Below are 27204 nucleotides of genomic sequence, written 5' to 3'. Positions count from 1 at the left end.
AGAATTATATTAAATTTCTCTTCACTTCTCAGAATTTAACAAATTAGTGAATTAGTTGGATAGAAGAAAAGGTTGTCTCTTTTCTGATCGGTAACTGCTCCTTTTCTTTTTTATTATTTTTTCTTTTTTATTTTGTGAAGGGAAGAATATGGGAATTCATAGCAGAGGCTTTCAAATTAAAGCCTCTCTAGAGCCTTCCTATTATGTGCTTCCTTCCTGCAGTATACACCTCTCTGCCATTTCCACTAGTACTCAAAACCTAGCTCTGAATTACTTGCTCTAATCTGAACAACCTATTTTCTACTCTTGCTAGTATAAAAATTTAGCTCAAAAATGTAGATTTTTGCTTATGCATATATTTCCTTGAATTTAGCTATTTTGTTTCACTTTATTCTTTTTATTTGCACAATTGTATTGACTCTTTACTTGATTCCCACTTGTTTCTGTCATTTAAGTAATCATGTAGTTGTGAAGTTTACATTTTCATTACTTTGTAAGCTGTTTCCTAGCCTAAACTCTCATAAGTCCATTGATGAAAACAGGTTTCAGCCCCACAGCAGATATATAATTCTCTTTGTCAAAGTAAACAAATCAGTAGAGTTCCCAGTAGGAGCAGCATATTCTTCATTTCTGCCAACCAGCTGCAGTAGTGGACGTATGCACATTATTTATATTTTTATTTGAATGTTTTTCATTTGTTTCTTCTTAGAATTCTTTGTATACTTGCAAATAAAAGAAATGTCAGAGTAACACATGATATATGAAAGTATAAGATAAATTATTTCAGTTCTGCGTCCCTTTATAGCCTTCATAACCTTCCAATATCCCAGATTCAGTTTTTTAGGTGCTTTAAATTGAAAAAAAAAAGGTTCTGAAATTGTAGAAATCAATTGTAGAAATTCAGAGTTATATATACTTTTTGTTGACTTTAAAAGAAGGTTGTCAATAATTTATTAATTGATATTCCTAACCCAATCACTTTAGTTTTATACAGATGCATTAAAGTCATTACTGTCATATAATTGTGCTGCAGGAGCCTGTATACTACACAGAGCATACCTAGCAAGTAAGAATGAAAATAATTCTAAGATTTTGGAAAGACCAACAGATGAAGCCTTAGAAAAGAAAGATGATGATGCAAGGTAAAATATTCCAAATATGTGAATGTATAAAATGAGCACAAGAAAATTCTAGCCTCACTTTGTGTTAAAGGTATCAGTGCATTTATCACACAAATTAACTAAAGCAGTACACTAAGACTAGTTATCATATATAGGAAATAATCAAATATCTGCTGTCTTTGAGGAATATTTCATTTATATCAGTACATATGGTGGCAGTAAAATCTCTTTCTAAATGTTTTTTCATTAGCCTTTCATTAGTCCAACCTTTTATTGCAATGAGACAAGAAAATTTTAGATAATAAAATACATATGATTTTTATTTTTTACAACCAAAATTATATATTCACATCTTTACATTTAATATATCTGCAACTTGCTTTAGTGATATTTGTAAAGGTCTTAAGATAAACTTTTAATTACAGAGGAGGAATGGAAGAAACACTGACACCAGAGGAAGATCAGTCTTCAGTTCCTGCTGAGGAGAAAGGTGTGTATCATTTGACTTCTGATATAATTATGTGTTTCAATCATTTAGTGGTTTGATTTTCCAGTTTGGATTTCCTTTTTTACATTCAGCATCTAGAAAAATGACTTTTTGTTACTCTCTTCACTGGTCACTCTCTTCACACATTTCATTGTATCATTCCTCATGGATGTTACAGAGTAGAGATGGTTTCCGTTAAATCAGCCAGCACTGTTGCAGTTTTCAATAAATCCAAAGGATGGGATTCTATCTCCTCTAGTAACTTTTCTGAGAGGGTTATTAACTGTCTTGAAACTACTCATGAAAAAATCTCTAGCTCTTTAAAAGGTACAAAGCATTGCTGGAACTTAGTCAATAGTTAATGAGAAAATCACAAAATTGCCTGATTTTTCTGGTCTTCCTCCAATAAGCTCAAGCTGAAGTAATCAAAAAGGAATGGAACTCAGTTCAGCAGTGGCCCTCTTAACATGCATTGGGAATTGCTCCATCTGATAGCAGTACACACTATGAATTGCTGAATCCAGAGCCCAGCAGGGGTGAGGCTGCAGCAGCTCTGTGCCCCCAGGACCACGCAATGAGTCTGAGCATGTATTCCCACTTCCCCTTTCATCCTCTTCTTACTCTATTATCCATGCTAGCTCCTCTCCAATCCACTTTGATCCTTCCTTCTCCTTGCCTTCTCAGAAAAGCTTCCTAATATTATAAATCTCCCACAATCCCAAACAGCTTTTCCCTAGGCATCCCCTAATGAATCTCATGCCCTGTAGGCAGTAATACACCTCAGACAGAGAGCTTCTTGAGGTGACCCATCTCAGCAGATTTCACACCCAGACAATGCCTTCATCACCATCTTCTAATGGCCCTGAGGAGTGTCAAGTCAAGGTTATATTTGTTGTGATTAAGTTTTGGGAGTTCAGCTATCTGTTGTTGTTTCTCCCCTCCATTCTGCTTATGGAGATTAGTCTTTAACAGCATAATTTAGCACCATAAAAACTAAGAATTCTGTGTATTACATAAGGTTTCCCCTTTGGTAACAACATCAATAAAACATTTTGGGTAAAGATGTTCTTATTTGTTGCTTTCTATATTGACAGAACCACATTTTTTTTTGTTTCCTGTAAAGACCCTATTTTATGTCAGAATTATGTTATACTTACTTTCCTGCAGAGTAAATATAATTGTCCTGGGCAGAAGTGTCTGTGAGGAGTGAGATTTTTGCAGCAGACCAGCTGCCACAAATAGGCTGGATTTTTGCACCTCAGATTGTGTCAGTTGCATTGAGGCTTAGAGTTAGTTCCAGTGGTTTGAGCCTCAATAGTCCAAAAAGCTGCAGGGTATTATTTCTCTCTTAACCCTCTTAACCTTCTTTAATCACTGCCTAGTTTCTTAGAAGAATGATTCTGTCTGATTTGGATCAGCTGTCACAATAAATTACCATGCATAAATATCTGTCTCTATATTACGAACTGGGTTGGGGACTTTGGAGTATTTTCTTTCTCTACTATGCAGTCTCAAGATTTCCCATTCATAGCCTAAATTATCACCCAAGGCCTGGAGATGAATTCTGACTTTCATTTTTTCTCATCAAGGATCTAGACTGCTATTGCCATTTTTCTTTCAAACACAACATACTGGTTTCTATACAAAATTACTATAGCCAAGCTTAAGTTCTGTATTACCAGTATGTCTCAAAAGTATTCTCTTTTCCTTGACCTAGTCTGGCATTTGTTTTACATATATTTAACAAGGCCTAAGTTGTAAAGGTAGTATAAAATAGACTGAATAAGATAGCATGCTTTTAAATTTTAATGAAGTAACATTTCACCTACTCTGTGAAAAAAAGTACTGTAGCTTTCTAGGGTTCTTTAAATTGCATGTAAGCTTTTTAAAAAAATCCACATTATAACTTTTATAGTTTCTAATAAAACACATAGCTTTTCTCCAAAGGGAATAAGTCCTATAATATTAAATATAAAGGCTTCTACAAAGATACTTTGTCATCCTCATCTCAAATAACGAAGTTCATGGTAGCTTTGAATTTCTAACTAATGTTGATCTGAGTACAACAAAACAACATTTAATGATTATAGAAGTAATAATGTCATGTAGTTTTAAGACATGTTAAGTCCTTGTTCAGAGAAAATCATGTTTTCCTACACCTAAATTTTATTTCAATAATCAAACACTGACTCACCAGAACAATTCAGTCATGCTGCTCTTAGCTTGACATAGTTTCATTTCACATGTAGTGCCATCAGCACATTGACTGCAGCTTTTCTCCCATGTGACATGTCTTTGCAGCAATATAGACAAATGTTCACAGTTCACATGTTCTCAGTTTGTTGGGGTTTTATAATATATAGCAGTTATAATATTAAAAAGGCTCAGAAAAAATACTCCAGAGCCCAAATCCTACTCTTTTGGCCTCTCATATGTGGTATCCCATGGGAATGGCTCAAATCTGCACCAGGAGAGGCTTAGATTGGGCATCAGGAAGTGTTTCTTTACTGAGAAGGTGGTAAAACACCAGAACAGGATTCCTAGAGATGTGAGTGATGCCCCAAACATTTAATAAACATTTAGGAAATGCCACTAATAACATGCTTTAAGTTTTGGTCAGCCCTCAATTGCTCAGTTGATGAGTAGTAGATGATCATTGTAGGTCCCTTCCAACTGGAATAGTTCAGTTCTATTCCATTCCATTCCATTCCATTCCATTGTATATAAGTAGATGCACATTTTAATAATCACAATTTTTGTCATGTCAGTGGAATCTGGGATTACTTCAGCACTGAACATATTCAAGTTTATAATATTGTCTGTGTTTAAAAGGAAAAAATGGTTCCAGTAATGAACAAGGTACTTACCCATGTCTTAATGAGAGTAAAAGCAACTGGAAAAGGAGACTTCATGTAAATCTAACAAATGTAATTAAGTGAGTTAAAAAGCTAAGTTCAATGCTGAAATGTCTGCTAAAGCTATAGAAATCAATTTATGTGGTAACTCTTGCTTGTAATGTCTCACTGAAAATTATAGCCTCATATATTTTTTTCATGTCCTTTGACACAATTATTCTGAGGTTTTTTTTTAGGAATTTCTTACTTTATTTAAGCATTTTTGCAGAAGCTTTGCATGAGTATGACTGTATTTATACTAGGAGACAGCTATATCAATTCATGAGACTATATTTCAGCTGTTGCAGATGAGTTCTCAGCTTCAAGCACATCTGTGGGTTTACTCCAATCTTCCTGAAGTAATGCTTGGCATATTCTTTTCCTGCCACATTTCTGCCAGAGGTTACTTCCTTTCTATAGCAAACTGAACAGGAGCACACGTGCCTATGCATCAGTACCTCAGGCTGGTGTGTTTGTACAACCCCATCTTCACTGATGTCTCTTCTGCTGCTCTTGCTATTTGCTAAGAAGTTCTTGGCAAAAATAAATCAGTAGCTGGGCTCATAATTCCAGATGTCACCTCTTATGCTTGTGCTTTCACAGCTGCTAAGATCAGTATTAATTATAAACTCTTTAATATTGATTCCCAACTCTTTAATATTGATCTTCTTTCTCATTACAGATGGTGGAGCGTTGAATCAATACCCTTCTCTTAGGCTTTTATTCTATTTTCTTGCTTTTTTATTTTTATCATAATGCTAAATTCAGTAAGATATTTGAAACAACAACAGCAAAAAATAATTAAACCTGTTCATGTTAGTGCATTTCCTATTTAGTCCATGAAGATAAATACTTTTTGGAATCAATTGTAATTATAACATTTACCAGGCAGATGATGTGTGCTCAGTCCTACAGCATCTAAATATATTTCCTTTTTTTTTTCTTGACTGACTTGCATCCTGATTTGTGCTTTCCCCTATTTTTAACTGGAGGTTTTTCAGAGAGAAAGCTTGGACAAGGACAGTTGATTAAACTGGAGATGAGTGATTGCAAATTACTTGTACTGCAAACTTCAAAGCAAGCTCTAGTCATATTACCTTCACAGTTTGTTCAGTGTGTGAGCAAAGCTGCATTATCTTCAAAGCCACTTTCTGCTGTCCTTCATAAATCAGATGTGATAATTGCATTTTAATACCTGTAATCCCAGCATTTTAGGCAGTGAAATTTCAAAATTCAAAAACCAGAAAGATTAAGAACAACTTCCTCAATTAAATCCCAAATACCTTCAGTTCTTAAATTATTTTAGTCTCTCATTCAGATAAATAAAGACTAAGGAATATTGGTGGAGAGCAACTATGCAATGTTTTGCAGAAGAAAAAAGAACAAAAGCTTTAGATTTTAAAATAAACATTTTAGCTTTTATCTGCTAGAATTTTTAGAATATTTTAAAGAACAAACTAGAAATAAATCAAATAGAAACAATTTTAATAAAAAGTTGTTAAATATACATATTTTTATGTATATTTATGCATTATAAAGAATCAGCTTTATCTGTAAACCAAAGTTGTCTTTCCAATTAAAAAAATCAGTACATACAATATAAGTTTGTCTATTGAGCACATTTCACTGTAACATGCTGAAGATTATTTGGCAGTGTATATTTATAAGTAAGAAATGAAAAGTATAAACAAGCTACAGTCTGTTTCAAAAAGGCATGTGAAAATACATTCGTAATGAAATGCAGATCAGTTCCAAGAAATGAAAAGTGTCACTGTTATGGTATATTTTGCCTTTCTGTTTATTTTGTTAATTAAGCTCTAATGAAGAAGACATGCTGGCTTCTGGTGTGTCTGTGTCAGCTTTGGCAGTGTTTCAATGAGGAGAAAAGAAGGACTTTTTCATCTTTTTTGATGTTGCATATGGACCCAGGGAAGAAAAAGTCACAGATACTAAGATATTAAAGGCTCTCTTTCCCCAACAATTCCCTTAGAGAATGTGGGGGCAGAAAGCCTTCGAGGATTGTTTGTCACTATGGTAACGATGCTCAGTAAGAGCACAGAACATGCAGAACAAAAGAATATGAGAAATAGGCATATAGGCATTCCCTACAAAAGCCCAAGATTTAAGGCTGGGGAAGATTGTTTCCTATCACCACTGTGATAAGAAAATTAAATTAAGAACAGTACTGTCAGGTAGAAGGCCATCTCCTTGGAGAGAAAGTTGTTGGCATTTTTATATAATTTATTTTTAAACCACTGCTGTCTTTTAATGTATTTTTCTTGACTGTGTTTTTAATTTTTAAAACCTATCTTCTCACCATAAATGATGTTGCCAAGCAGAGTTATTATAATTTATGTCTAAAGGCAAAGGTACAGCTGCCTTACTTGGTCCCTGGTGAGACAAACTAAATGTCAGGGAGACAACATTTTTGTCATAATAAGGTTCAAATACCTGAACCAAAACCAAATGAAGTTTGGGTTTTCTGATTTTTGGTCTGTCTCTTTTCACTGGGAATGTAAACCTCTTCCCAGGAGAAAGTTTCTCCAGTTCACTTAGACCTGGGTAATCTATTTAAGGGTTTTATAAGTATGCAATAATAGCTGCTGCGTATGTTTCCTTAAGCAACAAAACCTTCTGGATAGAGGTATTCTGTTGGAATTATGTGTTTAAAGTAGCAAAACAAAGCTGGAACACATGCTGGTCAATCTTTTGCTAAATATGGCCTGTCAGGAAAGGTAACATGAATTGTAAGTGCATCTGAGATAAAGGTCATAGAAACTGCACTATTAAATGGATTCATTGCCATGTTCAGTATTCTGTCTCAGATGATGCCAAGGATTCATTTAAATCTCTTGTTCTGCTTGTACATTTCCAAATTGTCATGACCTACTGAGAACTGAGAGGTTTTTAAAGGGTTGGACCATAAGATGATCTGTTGAAAGCCAGATCCAGCCAGCCCTCATCCCATCTTCCATGTGTTACTGCTGTGGATAGGGCTGTGGTTCACAAGGCAGCACATGTGATTTCTGCAGTGTGACTGTGCCAGGGAAAACATGTGCAAGCAGCAGTTAGTGTAACCCAGTTATTAATGTATCCTTTCCTTCTTTTCTTAAAATCTGTGTTCCTAAGGGAGTCATCATTACATACTGCATTAGAGCTGCCCACATGTAAGCAGGTTTTACCTGGCTAAATCTCTGTCTCATTTGGAATTTATAACTGCAGAATGCAATATAATTAATGGCATCATTTGCACAACATCTTTTAATGTACATAAAAAGATGTATTTATGTTCCTATTTAGAATCATGGTAAGAGGAAAAAATGTCATTGCAGGGTATAGATAATGACATATATAGAATTAATGCCTAGTTTAGAAACATGCAAATGTTTGTAAGCCTTTTCAAGGGAAAATATTATTTCTAATTCAAGATCAAACTATTTGAAATCTGCAAGGTGTCTCTCTGTAATGATATTCCCTTTTGCACTTTGATTTATATTTAGACTAATAATCAAATAAGAGGAAGGTTAGCCACTGATGAGTCAGTCTAATACTTGTGTTCAAAACCAAAAAAACAGGCGGGAGATGTATTAAGCATTGGTCATTATAAAAGACCACAAAAGTACTCGTCAAAATGCTCATTTGTTAATAGTTTTGCAGTTTACCTTGGCTGTGCAATAGTATTGCTGGAGCAGGGGCTGACAGCCCTGAGGGCTGACAAGGGGTCCTGGGCTGTGGGCAAGTGGGCGTCCCTGAGCCAGCACATGAATTGCTACAGAGAGCCCAATTTGCTTCAAATCTCAGTTAATCATGGATATCATTCAGGTAAATGGTGGTAGTGAGAGAATAAAAGTTTCAATGTCAAAAGTAGAAGAATATAATTATTAAAAGCATATAAATATTTCAAAATTTAGCATATTTCTAGAGAGCTTTGTGACACAGATCCTTAAGAAGATGTAGACATTGTAGTGCCCAAAACTCCCACACTACCTCTAAAGGGCCTGATTTCATGTATGGACTAAAGGGTTGTAGAAATAGGCACAAGTAGCAAACTAGCAAGGGACCAACCTTAGTGGGCCATCATGGAATTTCAAAAGAAGGAGTGTTAGATATGGTCCTTGTTCTGAAGGCATTCACATATCCCAGCTGATATGGCACTTTGAGGTGATGCTTTAGTTGGTAGAATATTACACAAGAATTTGGCAGCATCTTTACTCTGACAACTACATTTTGATCTGTTTTCTGCCAAATCTTACTGGTACCTAATCACTGAAACCCTGCTACATTGTACACTTTTTTGCCTTTTGGCTCTATTTTGGAAAATTAAATTAGTCATTTGCAAATTTCTTCAACAGTCCGCAAGAGGAGATTGAGAGATACTTGGTTCTGGGAGGAAATATGTTTTCTTAATGAAGAAAATTGTAACAGGGCAATTTAACCCTTCATAAGCCAGAAAAATTGTTTGGATTTTTCAGGGACAAAATCAAAATGAATGTTACAGTGCTGCAATTTGACAGAGTGAGCATTGGCCTGCTTAATGCCAGAGAGTGACCATAAAGCATTGGGGTTTTAATGTTTTGTATTTTTGAGAAAATAGTCAAAGCTTTTTACATACAACGTATTACAAAAGACTTTCATTTTTTAATAATACCTCTGCTTTGTTCATGTAGGAAGTTACATAAGGAAGAACAGTAGTAATGGTCCTTTTTATGTAAAAAATCAGTTGAAGTTCATTGGAATAGGCTGAGCATGTTGTTACTTGTGTCAAAATCTGTTAATGCTCTTTCAAATTAAAAACAAGAGAGGAACAACAAGAGAAGGGGAAATTTTGCCAAAATAGAGAATAATTTCATTCACTGTTACATTTTTTTCTTGTATCTTCATTTCTGGCAAGAAAAAAATAGAGCTTACAGCATATGCTGTAAGTCCCAGCAAACTTAGAGTAATATCAGATCATTTAACTCACTGCTCTCAACTGCTTTTTTGCCTTTTAGCTGACATCACTTATTAACAGAATACAAAAGGAAAAATACAAGAAAAAAAGACAATCAGAGTTGAAAATTATATGAGTGCAGAGAATGGGAACAGCAGCAACAACACCACATTGCTGCTGCCAGCGACAAGGTCTTTATGGTGTCATATAGGCACTTGGGTATCATCTTCTAGCTGAGATAGGATTTATCTCAGGATTTTCAGGGTCTAACAACGTAAGAATGGATAGTAATTGCAGTCCTATCTAGCTCCTAATTGAAATCTTTTTTAATGTGTCAATATCAAGTTTTTAATTCCATATCTGTTGTCAATATCAAGTTTTAAATTCAACATCAGCTGTCAATATCACGTTCTTAATTCCATCTGTCTTCTTCAGCAAGAAATTGTGGTAGAAGAAACTAACCCCTTGTTTATTTGCTCACAGAGTATGACAACACATTTGGTATGGTTTTGTCCTGTTTACAATGTGTACTGCCTGTGACTTTCTTATTTATATTAATGCATCCTTTCAGTCTCTAACTTCTGTCAGCTTTCTGTGAGACAGTGTTAGGAAACATGCTTGGACTGATCTTAAACAACAGACACTACAAATTTCTGCATGTTCCTTAAGAGACTAAAGTATTGTTTCTCTCTTAATTACTAAACAAGTGATTGTATGCAGACATGGCTTCATTAAAGCCAGAATTTCCTGTGAGAGTTTCCCAGTTCCAGTATTTACAGAGGGAAGTCATGATAAGATTATTTACATTATTTTCGTTTATTTGTTCATTCAAATTTTTCCCATACTGGCATGACTATATGGAGAGTCTGTCAAAAGCTGTTCATTATTGAACCATAATTTTTAGATTAATGTATTCTGTATTGTATTTCTTTGCAGAAAGAGTAATATTTATTTTGAGTGCTGATTTAAATAACCATATGCAAATATAGTTCAGCAATTTGACCTCATTTATTTTCCTGGAGAAGCCTCAGTGTATAGAGTATCAACATAATTAAACTATGAGTTTGCAAAGTATCTTTGTAAACTACTAATATAATTCATAATTATGGGGAGGAAGAAGCATTAAAAAGTATACCACCATATGTTAGCAATATAAAAATAGTCATAAAGAAGAATGATGGTTTTTAAATGGAGAAAATTTTATCGGAGCATTGCCTATTTTACATTATTTGATTTTCAGAAATCATGCAGCCTGAGTTTGCAGAGGATGGTTTTCCAGATACAGAAGAAATGAAAACACTTAAAATGAAGATTGACCTTTTCATGAATGATTGGGAAAATATGGAATCAGAAATCAAGCAGTCATCTCAAGTTCAGGTGGTTGTTTTAGAGATTGCTGAGCAAACACCAGAAAGTCTGCTTAATCAAACCGTGCTGGTTATGGAAAGTAAGTAATATTGTTTATGTGATTATTATCACTTGAACTATCAAGAGGGATTTTGGATAGCTCAAGCGACAAGCACATTAGGGAGTAGGTTATACTCAGTTTGATATTGCTAATATGAAGAGGGTCATACTGTGTTCTCTGAGTCAGCTGAAAAGCATAATAGCAGCCTTTCAGACATCTAAGAGTTGGGGAAATATATATATTATATGGCTATGCAAATAGGTGCATAATAGCTCACTAAACATTCTGATAGCATATTTCCACAGTTACTTGTTCTATTTGTGTGTGCCAGGATAGTGGTTTGAGAAATGGACAGACGGTGAAGGTTCACTAATGTGTAATATTCATTGGGTTAGTGAGACTTTCAGGGTGTGTAATAATCTAACCTAACCACCTGCACAGACTGGACTTCAAAACTGAATTTTACATTTTTTATTTTAAAATTAATATTTATTTGGCAAATTAAATTTCTTCATTTGTGTGGTCTTGCAGAATTTTGAGCACTGGATAAATAATACTACATTTTTCCTATTATTACTACAAATCAAGTGTTTTATTAACCAAAACATCTATCGTTCTGGCTCTATAATAAACTGAAATTTGAGTGGTGGTTCTTCCCAATAAGTAACAGGAAAAAAAACTGTTGCAAATAGTAATGGTACTATCTGCATATGTTTGTATAATACTTTTGTAATACAAGTTCTTATTGAAAATACATTTTACTTCAACCAAAAACAACCTGTAGAATTTCCATTTTTGGAGGAGGCAATATACTAATTTCCACATCTAGGGAGAACATTTTGTTCTGTGAGTAGAAGAAATGCAAGATACAATTGGCAATATTTTCTTCCATGTATGTGCTTGCTTTCATGGGCAAAGAGAATATATACTGGTATAGCCAAAGGATAACTATTGAAACAAAAAAAAACCCCCAACCTTTTCAGAACCTTTTAAATATTATGGCTGGGAATTATCTGATGAAGACTTAGAGGAGGAAGAACAAGATCTGGCTGCTGAAGCAGAAAATGAGGAAGAAGAAGAGGAAGAGGAAGGTGAAGAAGAGGAAAAGGAAGGGGAAGAAGGGGAAGAAGAGGAAGAAGTAAGCATGCCAGTTTTTATCTATTTATGCTTTTATTATAACTCCTTTATTTTGAGTTTGAACATAACCTCAGAGAAGACAGATTTTGCTTGATCCTGATGGGTTTTTTTGATCCAGTTGAAGCCTTCTTACTGAATAATTATTAGTATGTACTTCAAGAACACTTCCACTATATTTCTGTGTTGTGGCCAATAGTAGTTTTACTACAGCAAGAAGCTCAAATACCCCCATGCTGATAGAGAGAATGACTGTAGTTAGTTTTGCCAGATGGCAAGGAGGGGTTTTATTAAAAAAACAAATGTGAACTTTGACTTCTGTCAGCTAACAATGATTCCATGAGCCATCATGTAAACATCAGAAGATGCAGAGTCCTGTTCCATTTCAGCTATTGACAATTTTCACACACCCACTTTAATGAAATTAGAGACCTAGCTTTGCCTTTCTGTTTTCATCCTATATTGGAAGATTCCCATCCTCAAATATAACAGTACAAGATATCCACAAACTGAGAGCAGCATTGAATATATTTTTTAGAAATTAACTTTCCTAGATAAGTAATCTGACTTCATAACATCAGCTCTCACTGTATTTTCTGAAGAGATTTACATTTAAACAGATTAGTTTCAATAACACAGTAGGAAAATATTTTATCATAGATACTTCTACCTTAATTTTGGTCCTCAGTGGCTAACTATGATATTCTTGATATTTTTAATTTAATTCTTTTCTCAGTAATTCCCTTGGACAATTTGTTTCTGAATCTATTGTTCAGAATTGAACAATGAATTGTTCAGAATCTAAAAAGTGTGTATTTTCATAGACTTATTTTCGGCATGCAAACTGTTCTGAGAATACCATCCTAATTCAATCGTTACTTGATATATTTGGTATTATTTCATCTGATCTACTTAATCTAAGTAAACTCCTGAATTCTAAGAGTTCTTTAAAATTTTCATATTTTCAGGATGAAGAAACAATTAAGCAAAAGAAAAGGCATATGGGAGACACAAAACACTTTTGCCCAGTCAGTCTGAAAGAGAACTTTGTCCTCCACCCTGGGCTCCAGGAACATGCAGCTAAATATAAAGAAAAGATTTATTACTTTTCAACTTCTGAATACAAAGATAAATTTTTGAAGAACCCTGAGGAGTATGTGGCTCACAATGAACCACTACAAGTGAGAATCTTAAAAATTATTTAAAGCATATAATAGCAGATTAACTACTCTGTATTTCCATTTAGATTTGTTTATTATGGCTGATTTTTTTTCTAAGTAACAATATATTAGGCAAGCCCTTGAAGCAAATAAAATCCATGGCTTCCCTAGTGATTTTTAATGTAAATTTGAATTAATACATCGAATTAATGATGCAAATACAGCAGAAAAGAGAGGAAGATTATAAAGGCTTGCAATAATCTTAAAATGTGTTTAAAAAATGACACATATTGGGGGTTTTTTGTAACTTGAAAAAGGGCAAATGAACAGAAGATTTACCAGACTTGTCTAATGAAGTTTCATTTTTACCTGCTGATAGTAGGGTAGTAAATTTGTTTGGTGTTTCCAGAGAGCAGGTAGTTTATTTAGAACAAAACCAGAAAATCTGGGAACCCTAAAATACAAAAGTATGTAACTGTTTTTGATGGATTCCTTAATAATGATATTTTTTAAGTGAAAAACAGTGGGGGGTGAGTGCGCTCCAAAATGTTAGAGAATATTCTGTTTCTTTCCTACAGGCTCCTCCTTTACGGGTGTGTTTACTTGGGATTCATGGAGCAGGTAAAACTACTTGTGCACGAGAGATAACAGATAAATTAGGCATTTTCCATATTCAATTTGAAGAATATCTACAGGAATTGATTTTACCCAAAACTAAAAGGAAAGTTGGGCCCTCTTTTGATGAAGATCATGAAGATGACAATAAAATACCAGAGGAACTGGAAGACTTCTCTCAGACCATAACTGAAACTGAAACAGAAAAAAACAAACAGGTAATATTTTATACATCCATACACAAAATAACCATTTTCTGGCCAGAAAAGGAATTTCATATAAAATTGTAAAAATTGTAAAATTATGTTAAATTAAATACTTGATGAAATTTGGAAGTAATATTTCATTACAACATTTTATAAATATCACAAGCATTCCTCAAAACATTTTCAAGAGTTATATACAAGTTTTTTCTAAATATTAGAGATAGATGCTGAATGACTAATGGAAGACCAACAGAGGGGAAAAAAAGGGTCAAGGTCAGAATAATAATAGGAAAGCATGGTTTCCTGTAACTGTTTATAATATGCAGATTAAGTCAAGTGTATATGTTCCAAGTGCACAGGACTTTAAAAATGTTCCCCAGCTGTGCTCTTTGCATTCTCTTGGAGCAAAAGAATAGAATGCCTCTACCAGCTCTTTGATCTGATCATCCCTTATAAAAAATCAGAAATCTTCATCATTAGTAACAGGGTAAGCTCGTATTTTTTTAATGCAATAGGTTTCTTAACTTGGATTTTAGTGTTTCTTTGCCTATTGACAGCAGTTTCAAACCAGAAAAATAAAGCAACTCTTGGGTAGCATAAAATATGCCTTGTAGCTTAACTTAAACACTGTTTCAAATAGCTGTATGTTCATGATACTGGTAGAATAATTAATGAATTATAATTTTCAGAAAATTAGTGCTTTTTCTTAATCAGATTGACTACTAGCTTAAAATCCTTATAAATGCACATTCTAAACTCTATCTCTTACAGGATACAATTTCTCTGAAGAAGAAAGTTTAACATAACTGTTTATTGGGGAGAATATTTTCTTTTATTAGGCAGTGATCTGTTGGGAGAAAAAAAATCACAAAGTTCTAATGCAAATGAATTCTTTAGATAGCAATGCGTATGATAAAAGCCATTCATTATGTGGAGAAGTCTCACCACAGGTACACAGCATATGAATCTTTCAAAAATGTGTAGTAAAAAACTGAAAATCTATCTGTCACCCAAAAGAAATAAGGATTTATCCAACACTCAAAGATTCAGGAAGAAATATGTTTCTGCATCACATTTGAAGAGCCTTTTTTTTAGTGTGTGCTCCTGATATCTGCCAAGTTCCCTCAAATTACTAGTCATCAAAGCTCTTCAAACACTTCCTACTACAGGATTTAAGGAAGGAGGCAGGAGAGGCAGCAGGCTACAGAGCAGGAGGCATACAGAAACAACTCAGACACAGTATTAGGAAGATGAGCACCCAATGGAAGTGGAAAATAATGAGGGCTCTGAATTTAATTTTATTTCTGCTCTTTTACAGCAGTAAAAAATCTAGAAAATATGAGTCTGACACTGAAACATGGTCTTTGCAAGTACAGTTTAATCTGTGGCCTAGAGGGTGCTGTGTTTAACAGGAAAGCCTGGGTAAAAATGGTACTACTCAAAAACAGAATAGGATCAAATTTGGGATAATTTATGTAAATTGGACATATGCAGGTCAATGCTGTGCACTTGCAGGTGCTGAAATAGCTGCCAAAGGTACATTAAAGGCCACTCTACTATCTTGAGAAGTAGAGCAGGTCCCTGATAATTTGGAAGGTAGTGTTCTAATGAAATAGTACAAGAGCAGATAATATTGGAAGCAAATGCTTCAGCACAGATAGAGTACAGATCAAAATCATGGATATCAGAACAAAAATCCAGGTTTTCATCAAAATCAAAGGGGTTATTTTGAAAAGCCAGTTTACAACTTGGTCATCACAGCCAAAAATATAGCAAGTGTTCCTGGCACTGATGGTTATGGCTGGCTCTCACTCCATTTTATTTTTTTGGCATAAATACATGTTTTATACCAAGGCATTTCTGTTATTATTTTTTCCTTGTCATCTTTATATCTGCTTGGAAACAGTCTTCGACTTAGTATTTTTTTTTCCTCATACTTCTTTTAAGGTGCTTAATCTGATGCTGTGACCTAAGCACAGCTCATACGATTTCAGTTCAGTTTAGAAACCCATTCTCTGGTCCCTGCACAAAACTCTAGAGGATAGTTTCCAAGGCTGTAGAGCTCCCAGGCATTTCTCTGAATATGAATATCACTGGACTGTCTGACTATCCTATTTTTCACTGACACTCCAATTCTGAAAAATTTCATTAAATTCCATTGTATCATTCTCTTTCACTTTGGCACAAGACAGTAGAAGTTTATCTGTCAAAGCTTAAGGGCAGCTATAATGTTCAAAGCAAAACCACTAAAGGCAAACAAAAATATACCATGCAGTCTGGGAAGGTCAGCAAAAAGACATCTTGGTTGTCTTAGTGCCACATCATTGGCAGGTCTTGTCCTTCAAATCACTGCTCTGTTGGGTGTTCCCTTTTTTCTACCTGGAATATACATCTCATGCTTCTTCTCTTTTATCTCATACAAACACTATTCCTACCTCTCTTTAGCAGTGGTAATGTCAGTGATACATTTTCATATGTTTTACTGTGTCCTCCCACTTCACACATTTCTTTCAAGATGCCTCTGTGTTGCAAATCTGGCTACCACTTTGTCTACTTAGGCATCTTCTGTCATACAAACATCTTTCAATATATATACTGTGTCAGGCACTAGAGAAAATATTATTCATACACACTATATTAGAGCTGGGACTTCCAACATATTCTCAAGTTCTTTTGGCTACATTATCATAATAGATGTCAGGCATAGGAATTCTTATTTTGCTGTGGCCTTTTGATACTAGACACATTTTGATTCTTGATATATGAATTGTGTAAACTAATCCAGAATCATCAGCATATACCATTTTTTCAATATTTTTTTACCACAGTCTGTGTCAGGAAGCCATTCTATGAGAAATGCATTCTCAACCATATCAATCTCACAGAGTTATATATTCTGGGAAAAAAACCCTAATAATTTTCCACAATAATTTAGTAGTTTGATTTGGCATTTGAATACTCTGCATTTGACTAGTCATTAATACTACTGCTGTTGTATAGAACAATGCTATCTGTCTGGTATCTGTTCTTCTGCCTTTACTCAATAACCTTACATATCCTTCTTCAACATATTTTTTTGGAATCCATCCAAATAAAATCGTTTCTTTCAAAAACTAAAAAAAAAACATTCTGATGTAGTGCAGGTAGTCTTCCAGCATGGGAACATGTATAGCCAAGTGGAAAACTGCTTGTAGGCAATTAGGATATACTATGCACATTTCAGTTTCTATTCCTCTGAATTGAGCATGTGTATAATTAAATACTTAACAGTTGTGCTTGATTTTAGGTTTCATTAAAACTCATACTGCAGCAATTGCCCTAATTTTAGGGGATTGCCTAAAATGTATAATGTAGTATGATTCAATGTGGCAAATGAGTTTCTTTCTGCAGGTTTAAGTCAAATGAAGACAGTACCCTACTTAGCAAAATACAATAAACGTGTCCAGTAGATACTTTTTTCTAGTTTTAGTTTATTTTGGTTTTGAGGTTTTTTTTTCATTTTTGGTGAACTTTCTTTACATAAAGGAAGTGGAATTAACTGATGAGGAACGGGCAATCAAAGCAAATCTCATGGATAATACAGAACTGCCTCCAGAAGTCCTTGATAAGATTGTTCCTGACTGGTGGAAGAAAGAGCCATTCCGGTAACTGTAATTAGATTATCTCTTTCTTTAATTAATTTTAGGAAGTATGTAATCCATTGTGTCCACAATTGTAAATAACTATCACAGAGACTATTTTAATGCTTTTGTACTTTTTATGAGTAATGACCTACCTGTCAGTCTTGGTTTTGTTGTATTATTTTAATTGATATTTTGACCATGTTTCATATGTTGCACATAGGATTGGATGAAAGTACTCGGCACACCTGAATTGGATTAAATCTCCTAAATAGCTGGGTAGTTTTCATAGTCTTACAGGATAGATACGAACACAAACCTTTTATATTTTTATATATTTTTTGTCCTGACTACAGATAGGGGACAATGGTTCTCTACACAGTGTAAAAACAGGGAGATCAGTTCTAGGAAAAAAATGAATGCACCAAGACAGAAAATTACCCAGCATTATGCATAATGTTGTAATATTATATTGTATTAAATTATATTGTATTGTATATCCAATATATTACACTAATAAACTATACTGTGTTGTACTCTTCTTCCCTACAGCATCCAGGGCTACCTGTTCTTCCCTCCACTTCCACTTCTTCTAGCTTCTCTGGTTTTCTGCAATTTTACAATGAATCCTATTAAAGTCTAAAGTAATAGGTATAAATATTAGTTTCTTATCAACATAACATTCATCCTTACCTAACTACTTGTCTAATTCAAAATTGTAAGAGTTCCAATAAGCCATAGAGCTTTCTAGGTATAACTGACTTGTTTTTAAAATATGCAAGTAGAGAAATATAAGTCATGCTGAATGGCAAATTTCTCATCCTATACTACAGAAGAAACATACATTTTCAGGCACAAGCTTTCTTTGAGAGTTGTTACCAGAAAAGTGTTTGGGGCACCTTCTATTTTTTGAGACCAGTGCTTCAGATGTACCGTTTTTCGAATCACACAAGCAAGTCTGAGGACACAATTAATTTTGGGTTTTAAAGTTTTTTAAAATATTTAAAATTATTAAAACCTCAGAAGGAATTAATTTGTAAGTATACTAATCAAAATACACAGCAAAATACCAGTTTTACATTGTCAAAAGACACTAGCTGAAAGTATTTTTTAAATTGTGGTCCTATTATATGCATTTAATATGGGAGGATTTGTGGGGTTTTTTTCAAAATAATTACATGTTCACTGTGTTGCACTTTAAACTACACTGTGTAATAATAAATATGTTATTTTCCAATTAGGTCCACAGGCTTTATACTGGATGGCTTCCCTCGTACTTCAGATGAAGCCAGCTATTTGTCAGAGCGAGGACTCTGTCCTGATGTTGCAGTTTATATTCAAGTAGAAGAAGGTGACATTTTTAACCGTCTTTTTCCTCCACGTCTGAAAAAATGGAAAGACAAACAGCTTAGAAAAAGGGAATATAAAAAGAAGCTGAAGGAACTAAAAGCAAAAAAAAGGGTAAGTTTTCAGCCCTAGGCTATTTTTATATTCAGATTCTAAAACTCCCAAAGCTGTGAAGAGCATACAGAGTGACAGGTATTGGAGCCAGGAGAAACAGTCCTATACATTGAACATTCCTAGGCTTCAGTCCTACACATTCAGCATTCCTAAGCATTTCTAGTCTTACTGTAGGAATAGAAAATAATTTAGGGCTCCTTTCCTCTTTTATGCAATTAACGCATGCAGGAGTTTGGGCATCTCAAAGCCCAAAAAAAAGTAGCTGTGCTGCCAGATAAATGGCAGTCCTGGAAAGTGCAGGAAAAAAGGCAAGTCGATGGAGGGAGTGAATAGGGCAATAAAAAATCAGACAGACAGTTCATGCACTGTAGTATTGCTGCATCCCAGATTCCATGAGCATGTGCTGTTATCAGCATTTCCCACAGGCTGACTTCACTACTGTATGGGGAGTGCGTCTGTGTTCCCAACTCTGATGCTCTGCACGGGAATGCAGTTAACTCTAAGCCACATTCTCAGTGCTGTTGCAGCTGTTCTGTGTCCCATTCTAATGAATCTGTGCCTACTGTTAAATAGGTTACAAATTGGTTGAGGTAACCTGAAGCCTCTATGCAGACATTTACAATTGGCACATGTAATATTTTCAAGGTTCCTCACTTTCTACAAAAGCGAGAAAATACTTCACATATAATACCAGAAAAGGTCTGAGCATAATTACTACAGAGCAGCTGACACACAGGAAGTTAGGACAATGGAATTTGGGACAAGACTCATACAATACCATTAATATGTCTAAACAGTCAAAGGGAGCACCACACTACCATATTCAGTCACCCCTTTGTCAAATGAGTGAAAACCATCTATAGAAACCACCTATAAATCTAGAAACTCTGTAGTTTACCAATAAACCTATTACTATATTTTCAGTGTGATAAGAATCACAAGTCTTTTTTTTTCCTCTAATATCAATCTCAGAAATTGCCAAATTAGTTTTTCTAAAATATGCTTACCTGTTTGCCTAGTAGAGAGTTATATCTGGTCTACAACATTTCAAACTCTAGGTAGTATTTTTTAACATTAGAACCAACTTGAACAGAATTTAAGGTGGAAAGAAAAGTGTTAATTGTAGGTTACATTAACAATTTTCGGAAGCAAGTTTTTATTAGGAAGTATCATCAGTCTTTTTACATCTTTTTTCGCTAACAGAATGAGAATATTGCCAGAAGAAGGGAAGAACTTTTAGCAGAGCAACAGAAAAAGAAGCAGGAGGTAAGAAAACCTAATAAGATACATTTAAAAAGAAGCATTTGCATTCATACAATAGAATTTTCTAGATCTTTTAGTCACACACTTCAAGACGATGTAGAAAAGTAAAATTATGACAGACTACAAGAAATTTCAGCTTTCAAAAATAATTTTATATTATGTTTGAATTGCTTTAGAAACTATGTATTCATGAAGACTAGAAACTATTTTAAAGTAATTACCCATACATGCTTCAATACAGGAAAGTACTTTTGAATGTGTTTAAACCATCTCATTTGTAAGCATAAGAGTAGCCCCACTAACTGAAATTAGGCATGTGCCTTTAAGTACACTGTCAAATCCATGGTTAAGCCAGAATAGGACTGTACCAGGATTTCTGCCCAAAGTCAGTTACATAATATATTTATAAATGCATTCATGTACTACTTACTGCTCATGATATTCTGTCAGCTACACTTTCATCAAACATGCTTGTTTATAACAAAGTCCTGTCAAACTACAATACCACGTATAAAAAAACACTCTTCAAAACTGCAGTGTAGCTCTTCAGGTTTTTTAAGTACTCTTGGAACTGGTATGATGCTTCACTGTATGCACTATGCTGCTGTATTTTCTTCTGAAAAAAGATTCTAGAATTCACTAGATTTTTTGCATATGATAAAGGATATCCCAAAATGTGGTTTTGTTGAATTAATGGCTTTTTTAATTTAAAAAGAGACAAGAATACCATATGTTCCTTCAAAATATCTGTATCATAGACACAAAACAACAAAATATTTTCTCTTTATAGGCTTTAGCAGATAAGGATAATGATGACGCTGCTGAGGAGGAGGAGGAAGAAGATATTGAAGCTATACTTGCAGAAGAGTTTTTAGAAGAAGAAGAGGAAGAGGAAGAACCAGAAGAAGAAAATGAAGAAGAGGCTGTTGAGCGCATGCAAAATGAAATTTCAGAGAAGTTTGAAATGGAAGTAGAAAGATTACAAAGTGTGCAGGTACTGATACCTCTGCTTATTTTGTTAAATTATATGATCACATGAAGAAGAATATCCATATTTATTTTTCACATTTAAAAATTATAGTGCCTAAATAACTGTGCTGCTGTACTCATGATCTAAGTATGTAAACAAGATGAAGACTGTACTGAGATGGTATAAACTTTAAAGAGTGTATAATTTGTATGACTAATGTAGTAGGAAAAAAAAAGGGATGCTTTTGGGTAGACTTATTCAGTCTTGGTGTCATTTCCTTTTTTGATAGGTCAGTTGATACAGGCAACCAACCTAGAGAGTTGTGAATGTATGAACAGTATTTCAAAATAATTTTTGAGGCAAAATTCTTACTAGACACCTCTATTTTTTAATGTAGATCCTAGTTGTTGGTGATGAAACCAAATGTAAAGAAAAAATACAAATCTAATCTCGGTTAAGATGCCAGGTGTTTGGCACCATTCCCACACTTAATTACATAATTTTCTTGAAATCAGTGCAATTGCCTGTGGCAAGGTAACCTCATCTAACACTGGATACCTGCAATGCTAATGCCACATCCAAGGCCATGGGTAGATCAGTAATGTTTGTTTATTATCTACAAAGTATTTCACTTCAGAAAGAAACTAATAAAAATTTAGAAGAAGCTCTATCCAGTGACCAGAGAGAAGGTTTACAAAACCAGATAATAATACAATATTGTAGCAATGTGACACCTAATATAGAAGTTTAAACTTCAGTGGGCAGGAAGACCAATTCCCACCAAACTTTGCTGATTTATGTTGATTGAGAACATGCTTAGGAAATCCTTGATAGTTCACAGAAAATCTTGCCATCAGTCTTTATTAAAAATCTGATTGCATTTGTGATTCTAATATTTCATTATGTTTCCTTAACCAGGAAGAATTTGAAAAGTTCCTAATACCACCAGTTGAGATCAATGGAGGACGGAAGCCTCGTGTTGTGTGCTACCAAATATACAGAAAGCTGAAATCCCTAGTGGAAAACCGCAGGAGCATTTTTGAGAAATGTTACCCAATAAGTCTGCCACTTGCACAGAAGATGCTCGTTTTCTCATATAAATTACTAAGTTCTTTTGGTCAGTGGGATCCAGTCAAGGTAATGTTTTTAAATAGCTGAAGAATGTTTTCAAGAGTTGACACTCTTTAAAAATGCATCTCACATTAACAAGATGTTATCAGACACTGGCAACTAATACCAGAAATATTTAATGAAAACTACATTACTGAATCGAAATTACATGACTGAATATACACAAAATACAGCAAGCATTAATAATAGAAGGTGTTGGTCTTTTCAGTTTTGCAGCTAATTTAAGGCTGAGAAGCATTTAGTAAAATTTATTACATTATCATTGGTAAGATGACTAAAGGGGCATTGAATCAAAAAGAAATGCCTAACTTAATGATACACAAAACACAGGACAACATAAAAGGTCTTAAAACCTTCCAATAGTAGTGAGAAAAAACTGAAAGGATTTGGAGTATGAATTTGTAGGAAGTCACACACACAACTGAGCACCAAACCTAGTAGTGGCAAAAAATGTTAGATGTACTTAATTAATTAGCAATAATTCTTTCTTGTCAAAATTTAAAATTTTTGAAGAGCAACAAATCTGTTCCCATGGTATTTTACTAGAGATCTGGAAAGTTGAGGTCAGAAAGTACTCATCACTATCCCCAAGGTAGGAAATGAAATGTTCTCAGGTAATTCTTTTGGTTTAATGATAGAAATAAAAGGTGATTGGATTGTGAGTAAATAAAAATTAAAAAGATTAGCTAAAAAAAAAAGTCCAGTGAACAACATACAGAAAGCACAAAGGCCCTGAAGGAAACATACTTTGGCCTTCATCTTACTACGCCAATTAATCAAACCATTTTATTCCCTTTTGTAAAACATCATGTTGGGTCTTCACCTGTTCCAGATTTGGAAACAAATGTTTCACATTTGTCTCTCTTTAACCTTAGGATCAGAATCTTCATTCTTTTTCATGACTGCATCAATTGGCATCTAATAATCTAGATACATACTAATAGAAGTAGATATGTCTACATTTACATCATTTCCCACTACTGAACCACAGTTTATGTGTTTAATTGCAGTTAGTCTCTACACCCTAGTCCTTGCACTTTGTTCTGTCAGATTTGATTACATTTTTGTATTCCATTTCTCCACTTCATTCCTTTGTTCTATAGAGTGTTTTGTACCAACCAAAAAGTACAATGCAGTTAGAAGAAAGAAGTCATAGGAAGTTATTGGATAAAATAAGAGTGGTGTGCTGACAGTGAAAATGTACAAGCTGATAAAAATGAAAGGGAAATACGATCATTTTGAGGGCATTTTAGGATAATAATAGAAATTATAAAATTGATTACAGACTGTAAGTTTTGGAGTAGAAAAACAGATTGAGTATATACCAGTTACTTTGAGATTAAATTTGGGGGGAGGGGAAGTAGTTATGCAACTTATGAGAGAAGCAGAGAAGCAGCTTTATGAGCTGAGTGAGGAATGGAAGCAGATATGCAGCAGAACAGACTCATGAAAACCCATAAATTGAGAGCACGCACCCTGAAATGACTTAATGCAGGAATAGGGACCTAAGGATATAAGCACAGTCTGACAGGACAGTGCTACACAGTAGAACAGCCCCGGCTCTAGCTGTAATAACCAGACCAACCTTACTGACTCCTTCAAAGAGTTGTAATAGATTTGTGAGGTATGATTTTCCTTGACAAGAAGCTGAGTTGGCTCTTCCCCATTATTTGATATGTATGCATGTAACTACTGGGTTTTTTCCCTTAATTTATTTCAGTTTGCTTAATACAGAGTCAGATTTACTGGACTATTTTTGCCAGATTTTACACTGGAGGAAAAAAAACTTTCAAAAAAATGGTAATTTTTTCCACCTTCCTTCTTTTGTTGAAGGAAGGTCAATGTTACACGTTACTCAGAATTACTTCTGAGTCCCTTTAGAATAGTAAGGTGAATGCCATCTGGTCTGGGCAATTTTTTCTACATACTGCATTTCCACATTTTGTTTTAAAGCCTCTTTTATTGACACTTTAAGACAGTTCTTCCAAGAAGGGCTGCAACAGGGACATGACTTAGTTTTTCCATAGAGAAGAGTAGTGCAAAGAATTAATCTGGTATTACTTCAATGACTATTTCTGCCAATTGCATCTCTTACATGTCAATGATCCATCAACACTGCAGGCTTTTTAGTGGGCTGTTTGATGTGTTTGAAAAGATTTCATCAGCAGTGCATGTATTTTTCCAAGAACTTTTTTAGCTTATCTTGTGGTTTTCACTTAACTTCATTTCACTTAATGTAAGTATTGATATATTTTTTACGTTTTCTTCATTTGCATATGACTTCTGGTGAATACAGTATTCTCAGTGTATTTTCTGTTGGCAGGCAGGCAGGTGAGTTTAATTCACTGAGGAATAAAATTATTCTCTTTGTTCTTTGAAAATGAGAAAAACTATTATGTTAATCTTCTCTGACTACACTGTCTTGACAGACATAAAGTGTTATGGTACCACCTACTGGAAATAGCAGGTATTCTTTCTGTCTTCAATGTTTCTTTCATCTTTTTGAACAAGAAGTGTAGGTATAGAAGTTTCTCAGATTTGAGTAAAATATTATGTCCATATGTGTGAATTTTAGGATGCTTTGATAGTTTTTGTCATATGGTTGATACTCCTCTGTCTGCCTATAAAGCCATTTCTCTGGGATGGAGGAAGAAAAGGCTTTGTCAAACCTAATTAACTGATTCTCATTTTGTATATTACACAGTTAAGCCAAGGAGATGTGATCAAGCCACAGCAAAGGGAGGAAAGTGCAGTTTTTCCAGTAATCCATCGACAATATATTTATTTCTTTTCAAGTAAAGAAAATAAAGAAACGTTTATGACAAATCCCATCAAATATATTTGTCAGCCAAAACCTAAGCAATCTGTGCCAGTAAAGATTGCAATTGTGGGACTTCCAAAATCTGGAAAGACTACAGGTATGAGCAGTTATCTATTTAAAAAACTCATTTTTTAATGACTGAAGCTTTATCTGTCCTTACTGTTATTAAAAAAAACATAAGCCATTAATATTGTTGGTCTTCCTGCTTTTCTTGCTGGGCACAGATTCTTTTAGTTACATTCTCTAGTGTCTCATTTGACAGTCTGATAGTCCATTGTCCATCTGAATTCTATCTCAGATCCTTAAGATATTCGTGACCTGGACTTGCATTTAGAAAAACTGGAGTTACACTATTTATACCCCTTGTATTATTTATTATTATTTTCTAATTGTTTCTTACTTTTTTGAGTCAATATAAGCTAATGTAAAATGGAGAAATAGTCCTAGGATCAAGGATGAGGAACCCAAACTCCCCACTCCCCAGTCTGTTTCCAAGTTTCTAGATTAAAAACTCCCCAGATTTCTATCCCTCTCCCCTCTCTTTCTTCCTCTGTGACTCTGTCAGTCCACACGTTTCTGCCTTACTAGAGGAGGAGGAAATTAATTTTAAACCATAGTTATTGATTAGAATAGGATGTTAGGAAGAAGAGACTGGTTCAAATTATCTCATATTTAGGATGAAATTTTAGCATATTTCCCATTTCCTGGATAAATGATGTAACTGATGGGCTGTTCTGCAAGAGGAACAGCAATGGAGGCATATTTTCTAACCTACTCTAATAATCTTGACTATATCTGCTGAGGTTTGTGCTAAATTGAATAGTGTTAGTATGCCCTGTGCATGTGCCAGATTGTGATGTTACTTATCTTAAAAGTTGTGACTTGAAATCAAAATATTTTGCAGTTGCCCAGAGACTTGCGAGTGTTTATGGGTTCCTGCGCCTGTCCCTAGGAGATGCCATCCGGTTTGTGATCAACAGCCAGCCAGAGAGCGAGCTGGCACTTAAGGTCCAGTCACACCTTCTCCAAGGACTCACCGTGCCTGATGAATTGGCCATCCAGGCTCTAAATGTGGCTCTGCTAAATCACATGGATAATCCCACCGGGTAAGAGTTTTCTTGGGGTTTTGGGGGTTTCTCCAAGACATGTCAGTCTCTTCATAGGCATGGATTCCCATGTTACACTGCAGAGCAATTTCACTAAAACACATCAGTGGTTTCTGCATTAAAAAAATAATCTGTACAAAAGGAGATTTATTTTTAACAATTGCTCTGGAAAATGAGACTGAAGCATAGTTTTCTGCAGTTTTTAAGTAACTATATTCCAGTACATCAAAGTAATATACTTTATGACAGTTACTTTTTTCAGTCAATAAGGCAATATCTTCTATATTCTTTGAGAACTAGGATCTCTCTTTGAGAGACCTAGGATCTATCCTTTGAGAACTAGGATCTTTGAGAACTTGGTCTCTCTTACGCCAGCTCCAGAACCAACTTGGACACACCTGATTCTCTTTGATCATGCAGGCTGTTTCAGTACTCAAGTTGTTGGTTTTGGGTTTTTTTTCTGTTTTTCTTAACAACTGAAGTTATTAAGGAGGAACTGTAACCAGTGAGTCTTTTCACCTCATTCATATGTAATCCTAGGCTCTTTCTCCCCCACTGAAACACCTTTGAAACTGGGCAGACTTAAAAAGCTTTATTATTAATATTTCATGAAATTCAACTTCTCTCCTCAAAAAGGAGAACTGTTACAGAGAAAGGCAATTTTGCAATAATCTCTGAAAACTATTTCTGCTTGAGATCAGAATTATTTCAGCTTCTCTTTCACATTAAATCCTGGAATATTATTTCCATATATTTTGTTCCAGTATTGCCTAATATGTGAAAAGCATTTCCTCTTCAATATGATTATAAAAACTCTTCAAATACTGTAGTAAATAGTTTTACTTACCACTTTAAAAACTGTTCCTCCCAATCCACA

At 34.5% G+C, this 27204-nt stretch overlaps 1 protein-coding gene across 7 annotated transcripts in view; it reads left to right on the top strand.

The window, feature by feature from the left end:
• AK9 (adenylate kinase 9) overlaps window positions 1–27204 on the top strand; it is a 60051-nt gene that overhangs the window by 23285 nt on the left and 9562 nt on the right. For all 7 annotated transcript variants that reach the window (XR_010358587.1, XM_064412891.1, XM_064412892.1 and 4 more), the window contains 13 exons: window positions 1034–1142; window positions 1547–1611; window positions 10673–10879; window positions 11824–11978; window positions 12943–13155; window positions 13713–13967; window positions 17481–17599; window positions 18817–19036; window positions 20240–20302; window positions 21090–21293; window positions 22188–22406; window positions 25105–25318; window positions 26126–26327. Coding sequence is in view for 6 of the 7 variants with exons in the window: in XM_064412891.1 (XP_064268961.1) it covers window positions 1034–1142; window positions 1547–1611; window positions 10673–10879; window positions 11824–11978; window positions 12943–13155; window positions 13713–13967; window positions 17481–17599; window positions 18817–19036; window positions 20240–20302; window positions 21090–21293; window positions 22188–22406; window positions 25105–25318; window positions 26126–26327 (2245 nt within the window). In the remaining variant the exon portion in view is untranslated. The remainder of the gene's footprint in view (window positions 1–1033; window positions 1143–1546; window positions 1612–10672; window positions 10880–11823; window positions 11979–12942; window positions 13156–13712; window positions 13968–17480; window positions 17600–18816; window positions 19037–20239; window positions 20303–21089; window positions 21294–22187; window positions 22407–25104; window positions 25319–26125; window positions 26328–27204) is intronic.

This window comes from Passer domesticus, chromosome 3 (genome assembly GCF_036417665.1).
Source record: "Passer domesticus isolate bPasDom1 chromosome 3, bPasDom1.hap1, whole genome shotgun sequence".
In the NCBI taxonomy this organism is placed as follows: domain Eukaryota; kingdom Metazoa; phylum Chordata; class Aves; order Passeriformes; family Passeridae; genus Passer; species Passer domesticus.
This window is presented reverse-complemented; position numbering and strand designations above follow the sequence as displayed.